Here is a 7716-nt window from a genome sequence, read left to right as displayed (position 1 = left end):
CTTGAGATATTTGTGTGTGTTGATGAGATCCCCTCTGAGCCTTCTCTTCTCCAGGCTGAACAAGCCCAGCTCCCTCAGCCTTTCCTCGTAGGGGAGATGCTCCAGTCCCCCCATCATCCTAGTTGTCCTCCTCTGGACTCTCTCCAGGAGTTCCTCATCTTTCTTGAACTGGGGAGCCCAGAACGGCCCCCAGTGCTCCAGGTGGGGTCTCAGCAGGGCAGAGTAGAGGGGGAGGAGAACCTCCCTCGCCCTGCTGGCCACGCTCCTCTTGATGCACCCCAGGATGCCATTGGCCTTCTTGGCACCAAGGGCACCCTGCTGGCTCATGGTGGCTCATTTCGAGCATGCTACTGCCCTGATGGGAAGGTATCACTCACTCAGGCTGCTTTCTTTAGGAAGGAAGTTAAACCAACTGCTTTAATTTGACATTTTCAAAGGACACAGTGTGAGCTGGCACTCTTTCTGATATTAAAGGCTGCTTACTTTGTTTTCTGTCCACATATCTCAAGTTTGGTATCAGTCCATTTGGAGGGGGAGAGGGAATGGGGCACCTTTTCCATTTTTGAAGATAATTTTTTAAGGCTTTAGGTTTTTATACTCCTTGACACCCTAAAGAACTTAATTTCCTTCTTTTCAGGAAAGCAAGTAACCCACATGTTCTCACTTTGGAGTTTGGCCTGTCTTATGGGAGTTTGCCTCACCGTTTTTTGCAAATTTATTTTTTTTTTTATTTTTAGAAATGACTCAGAATTATTCTCAGGGAATTAAAAGAAATTATGGTCTCATTAAAGAATTTTTCTGTCTTTTACTTTATGAGGGCTGGACGATGAAAAGAACAACTTTGAAAGAATATCTGTAATACCTGAAGATAGTAAAAAATCTGAAACAAACAAAAAATACCAACAAAAAACTTGAATTTGGGGATTTGGGACAGATTCATACTGCAGTATCGTTCAGATTAAAATAGCTATTTACTTGATTTTGGTTTTTTACTTACTTTTTAAACCATAGTCTTTCAAATAGCTAATAAAGTACGTCTCTAATTTCTCTTTCACAAATCCAAATGTGAAAATCAAACCAATTCCACTTTTAAAAATAGCTGTGCATACATGGGTGCTCCTCCAGCTTCCTGGAGTATAATCACTCATGATGTTGCATTAATATTCCTTCAGATGACCAGTAGTTCACATTTATAGTGCTTTGTGTCTGGAGGGCTAACTCAAAATCCATTGAACACCAAAATAACTTGAATTGCAGCCGCCACCCAATTTCCTTTTTTATGATGTATTTAAATTTTGTTCCAAAATCAGGGTAAACTGCAAAAGATTGCAGAGCACGCAACCAATACACTACTGATGTAGCTCAGCATACTTTGTGATGTTTTCCTTGACTGCTAAGCTTTACTTATAACTATACAAATAAAACTTCAAGCATAAAAACTTCCTTAAATCAAAATTTTTCAGACGTGAAGTGCAATGGCCTGTTTATCCCCTGCTTTTGTAGAAATGGTGTAAGAGAGTAATATCTTCTCTTAATTTCTGTTTCAGGTCCAAACTTAGTCTTTTTCAGTCAAGAATAAGCTTGCAGAAGGCAAGTGTAAAGGTGAGTATAAGACAAACTTAATGTTTTGCTGCTAATTTCATGAGGCATGTGACCAGAATTGTCTGGAATCTAGAGCCGACTGACATTTTGGAAGGCATATTGTTAGAATAGGTAATGAGATAAGAGCAGACTCTTTTGGCAATCAGAGTGCAGAATTACAAATGCCCAACTTTACAAGGAAATTTTTTCTGGTGGGAGTTACAACTGTTCTTTGAAGACCGTGTGTGAGATTACAACTGCATGAGAGAAAAATGCATCAGAAATCCCCTTACCATGAACAAAACTGTTAAGCTATTAATGCCTTAAAGTTTTGATTCTGTTAATACGTGCATATGCATGTTAATTCACTATTAATACATACATTCAACTTCTCATTAATACCTATCTTTTAACTTCCATTTCTTGTTGTAGTTAAAAGCACGACGATCCGAGTGTAATTCCAAGGCTATCCATGCAAGGAATGATTATCTTCTCACTTTAGCAGCTGCTAATGCACACCAGGATCGCTATTATCAAACAGACTTAGTAAACATTATGAAGGTAAGGAAGCTAATTTGTGTATGGGAGTTGGGAAGTGTGAAAATCTGGAAAGCAAAATGAGTGAAGTATGAAACCTTGGGTTGTTTTGCGACAGCGGTGTTGACTTTTCCGTTATGCTGCAATGGATGAGAGCACAGGGCAGCAGAGAGATCCTTCAATAGCGCTCAGGATACTTGGTGCCAATTATCAAGCCCCAAAGCTAAGCAGTCACCTTTATTTTTTGATTCAATTTTTTTTTCTGAAAAACTCACTTGGATAAAGGAATCAGGTTTGTAAGACCTGTATTTCCCTATTGTAGTCGACCTTAAAGTTCTTCAGTAGCATATCCAGTTATCTGATCAGAATATTTCATTATGGTATGATCAATGAAAATATAATCATTAAATATCTTGGTTTCAAACTAGAATTCTAGAGAACAGTGAATCAGGATTGCTGTACTCACACGTGGTGGCTTGCCAAATCAAGGCAAGAGTAGGCACTTGAACTCATAGGAAATGACATACTTAAAAAGTTCAAATATGATTGCTCAGAGTTTGTTTTTTTCGATACCATCCTGGAATGACTTAAATGTACATTATTCCTGCAACTTAGGTAGTTACGGATAACTTGTAAGCTCCGTAAAATCAGTGATTTAAAGCTAATTCACGCTTTACATAGGTGCATTTCATGTATTGACATTGTCAAAGTTTATTTAAATCTGGTATCTACAAACTACATCCAGGTGATGCAATCAGGCATGGCAACTTAGAAATCTATAATTTGCATTTAAAATTGCTTTACTGAAGAACTATCACAGTATGGTAACAAATCACGGTATTATCAGCATGCTTTTGCATACTGGAAAAAAAAAATACTGAACTGAAAAGCAGGTAACCAAAGTAGAAAATGAGAGCGCCAAACGAGGCCTCCAAGGGATTCTTATACGTAATTTCATTACATTTTCACTAAGTCAGCTACTCCTATGGCAACATGTGCGTGCCTCTTCGAGTAGATCACAGCCAGGGGTATAAATTCACTGCTGTGCCCAAGAGCTGACCTGGAAGGCTTAAATCTGGGTGTCTCAGAGGCAGTGCAGGGCTGATCATCCTTGAGACAACGAGCCTCTGCGTGTCTGTATGCGTGGTGGTGCTTTTCTGTTAGCAAAACACGAGTGTTTGTGCTGACTGGATGTTTAGTACATGGAAATGGTTATAAAGTAAGTATTTCCTTATAATACTGGAGATAAAATTATTAATTGATGCTTACATGAGATAATTCCGTACTTACATGTGTGGTTGGCTGTCATCAGTTAATGTTCTTACTTGGAAGTAATTCCAGAAGCGAATTTAACGTGTTCACAAGAAAACAAACAAAAGAGGCATTTGAAATAATAAAAAAAACGCGAGCAGATGGCCCAGGTAAGCTTCTGGCTGGCTTGGGTGGGTTATGGCTGCTCCAGGCTCCGGGCATTGCAGCGTAAACCCTGCAAAGGGATTCTTGTTTCTGTGCCTGGCTACATTTTATGTGTATTACAAACTAAGCACCTAAGTGAGCTGGGCAGGAGCTTCATCTCTTTGAGTTTCCATAAACGTTTACGTCTTTTGGAAGGTGCGGGCTTTCTCTACTCTGACATTAGAAACCTGTGAATACCCCAGGAATGTGGGGGTTTTATAAGTTGCAATAAAACATCAAACTAAAACCCACTGAATCCTTTTCTGAGAGACTGAAAAATACAATATTGGAAAACAAAGTCATGCTGGTGCCGTTCCTCTGCATTTGGGCTGTTGTCCATAGATGTTCTGCTTGCCCGGGGTCCTGTTGCTAAAGCCACTGCTGATCCGTGGTGGTTTCTTTACCCAGCTACTGGGCTCCCTCTTATCCAGTCCTTGCTTTTGTAGACCTTGTTTTGAAGCTTTCTTCAAAGTGAACCTTTTTTTGATATGGAAATCTCCCTGTGCAGCCTATTCTTCTATATAAATAATTGTGGTTTACTGAAAACCCAAGCTGCAAGTACTTCCATCAAGCCAAATTACTTTGGCAGGAAAGGCCAACGTTCAGGGTTCTTTTTCTGCACCTCTCTCAGGTATTTCTAGCAGTTGAATCTCCTCATCTGGTAAACAAGTGTGTTCTTAATGAAGAACTGTAAATTTGGGGGGGGTTGCATTGCTTATGAGCAAAAAATACATGGGAGCACACCCCCATGTCCTTGCAGCAAGGCCATTCTTTGGAGCAAGGGAGAGAATAAGTCAACGGCAAGGTCTCAAATTGAAATAGCTCCTGAATGCATTTTAGAAGAGAGGGGGGGAAAACCCTCAGGAAAATTAAGAATAATGTATCACTGGGCTCCAACTGAATTCATCCCAGAGCTGTAATGTAAATTCAAATGTGAAACTGCTTAAATATAAACAACAGTGTATAATCTGGTGCTAAAACCTGCCTCTGTGCCAACAGAAAGCAACAAGTATGTCCCTTTGAAACCTTTGAAAAGGGCTCCAGGAAGGGGCCATGTGTATTACAGTCGAGGAAATCCGACTTCCCTACCAGGCAGGCTGATAAAACAAGTGCCGCAATGAATGGAGTCAGTTCACACGTGGATAGATACGATACGGTGGGAACAATCAACGTGATTTTTTTGAAGAGGGAAGGCGTCCTGCAAAAAGAGATCTTGAAGGAGTCAGTAAGCCTGGGGATAAGGGTGATTCATCTGATTTAATGTCTCGAATTTGCCGGGAGCTCTCAACAGACTTCCCACTCAGTCTGCTTACGTAAAAGAGCGACGCTGTTACAGGTAGGGCGGTGAGGGTTTTCTCACAGATTAATAACTGATGAAGAGATACAGAAGATGTGGGGGAATAAAGTAAATACTTGGGATTTATAAGGGAAGGGGAGCTGCTGGCAAGGTCCTGGTTTTTCTCTTACCTATCTCCTCCTTCTGAAATGCGTGTGGGAATGAACCATGCTGTTTAATGTACTGAGAAAATGGTTATTTTATTTAGCGTCATGATATAACATAAACAATATGGAGAAGGAACTGAAGAGAGAGGCGATGATTTGAAGGTGAAGAATCATTCAGAATAAGCAAATGTAAAGCTTAGGACCAAGAGGTGTAATAAGATCTTGACAATTTTGGATGACCGGGCGAGAAAATAGCACATGAAATTCATGTTAAAAAGAGAAAAAGCAGTCAGTTGGGGAGAAGATTGCTGCCTACAGAATGAAGACCTCTGAATAGCCATTATCATTTATGAAGGCTACAGTAACTGGAAAATGGAGTGAAAGATAAAGAAATGGAGACTTTCTCTATTATATGTTTCTAATGCTTCCTCCAGGTAACATCACTAGGAAAAGAGGTTTTTTGAACGGGTATTTAACCCATTTCTAGGCAGCACAGTTCCTGTTTTAATAGGTTGAATGGCTGGGTGACCCAATATTTGTCACATGCTGTAATAGAGTCGTAGTGTCTAAACGTGTTCCTTTATGTGTTGAGATTAACATTCTAAAAACGCATCTTTTATCTTAATATTACTAAGTCCTTAAGTATTCCTGTAGTGGTGGCCACCTTGATATCTGTAAGTATTTCTCCATTTAGCTATGACCGAGCCGATACACCTTCTTCTGGTTGAACTCTGCAGGGCTGTCCACATTTCTAAATCGTATCAAGTTTCTCCTTAACCTGTTTAGTTTTTATCTGTCTTGCAGCACTTTTGGAGTTACTGCCTTCTTGCAGATACTCGGCTTCTTTTCTTCAGAATCCCAGAATGGCAGGGGTTGGAAGGGCCCTCTAGAGCTCACCCAGTCCCACCCCCCTGCCCAAGCAGGCTCACCCAGAGCAGGGGGCACAGGACAGCGTCCAGGTGGGGGTTGAAGATCTCCAGAGAAGGAGACTCCACAGCCCCCCTGGGCAGCCTGGGCCAGTGCACTTCTTGGTTCTCCTTTGACTGAGACACTCAAAGACAGAATTAAGCACTCCTGAAAATTTCACTTCTCATACCAGCTGCCCCATTTGAAAGCAAACTGGAAGACTGACCTCTGTACGGGGTTGTTGAGTGGAATCAGTAGCATCTCAAACATCATAGGACTTAGTTATTCAGTGGCTGCTCTTTCAGCATGAGCCCTGCAAATTGGTGATTATCTCTGCTCTGTAGACCAGGTGAAATTCCTGTATCCCGCACCATCTCACCATGCAGTGAGATACAGCTGTAGCACCAGTTTCATTCGTTTGTTTGGAATCAGGTTTATTACCTCACTTTTTCATCAGGGCATCTGTTTTTGTATGTGGCAGAGACGTAAATTTTAAATGATTTTCAGGCTGGTTTTCAGAGTTAGTAACCTGTGGATAAATCCCTTATCTAAATAATGTTTCAGAATGTTACTCATTTAATACAATAACCTTCAGACTGGAAAACAAACTACCCCACCTCCCCTGCCTTCAAAATCTCCCTACTCCTCAGCTTACATATCGTTTTTACAATAGAGCCATTAGAAATCATGTGGAAAGTGGGAAAAAAAGTAATTTTGTTCTGTTTTTAATCAGATCTCATATATTCTTTGTCTAGAACAGTTGTTTTAAATGGCATTTAGGTATAGATTGATGGCTGCTTGGTACTGCTCATTTAGAGCGCATCAGTATGGATTTCACTGAAGAGTTGAAGCTTTCCCTGATTTTCTAGTTACGTTACCCAAAGATGATAAAAACTTTAGAAATGGCAAAAGCTGTGGAGAAATTTCAGCTGATACTTGGCTGTGTTACTGGGTAAGAAAGTGAAACTTGTGCTTCGTTACAAATGTTTTCAGGGATGGTTTCTGTTTGCGTCCATCATAAACAAATTCTTCATAGGTTTTAGTTTTAATTGGGCTATTGTTTCCAGAATGAGAATTGGGCTGTGTGGGTTTTGTTGGTGAGAGAGGCATCAGCCTCTGGCTTGTCTCAAGCTGGGGTTGGCTTGGCTGGAACACAACTGGTCCCTGGCCGTGAAACGGTGTAGGCTGCTGGCTTTGGGCTGGAGTTGTAGCTGGAGGTCTCCAAAACCATCACTTTGGACCCGTCTGCATGTGCAGACGGCGCTCGCTTGCCTAGAAAACTTGAAACTGTGCCTTACGTCAACTTGTGTACCTTGATAAATAGTGGATTAAAATAAATAAGCTGATTTGGCAGTCTTGTCCTTTCTGTTTTCTTCTCGTTTTAAATTACCTTTTTATTCCAATCTGCTGAAACCTAGGTCTTACTTAGTGACATTTGATCCAGAGGCGGCAATTTGTGTGACTTTCCTTGAAGGCTTTCATACACATTTAACCAAGTTGTAATTTTATAATTATGCCTTCAGTTTTATAGCACCCAGCTGTCAAGAACTCTTTTGCTGCACACGCCCCTTGCTTTCCGCTTAGTGAAGAGGCCAAAGCAGCGAAGCTTGTTGTAGGATGTGTACATCAAAGGTTGGTCGTTGCATCCTGTGCGAGATGAACTGAACACAGACGCCTAACGTTACTGCATACCGTGGCTTGCCGACAGCCGAGACAAGAGCACGTTCATCAGCAATAAAATCCAATAAAACTTCATGCCATTGTTAAGAGAAAGGAGGGGCAGTGGTATTTTTG

General features: G+C 40.9%; 1 protein-coding gene across 1 annotated transcript in view; it reads left to right on the top strand.

The window, feature by feature from the left end:
* Positions 1-7716, top strand: part of FCHSD2 (FCH and double SH3 domains 2) — a 195824-nt gene that overhangs the window by 110306 nt on the left and 77802 nt on the right. The window contains exons 6-7 of the mRNA XM_009634579.2: positions 1548-1602; positions 2014-2142. Coding sequence (XP_009632874.1) covers positions 1548-1602; positions 2014-2142 — 184 coding nt within the window. The remainder of the gene's footprint in view (positions 1-1547; positions 1603-2013; positions 2143-7716) is intronic.

The sequence above is a fragment of the Egretta garzetta genome, unplaced genomic scaffold, assembly GCF_000687185.1.
Source record: "Egretta garzetta isolate BGI_Z169 unplaced genomic scaffold, ASM68718v1 scaffold232, whole genome shotgun sequence".
Lineage (NCBI taxonomy): Eukaryota > Metazoa > Chordata > Aves > Pelecaniformes > Ardeidae > Egretta > Egretta garzetta.
Note: the sequence above shows the minus strand (reverse complement) of the source record. Positions and strands in the feature narration are given on the sequence as shown.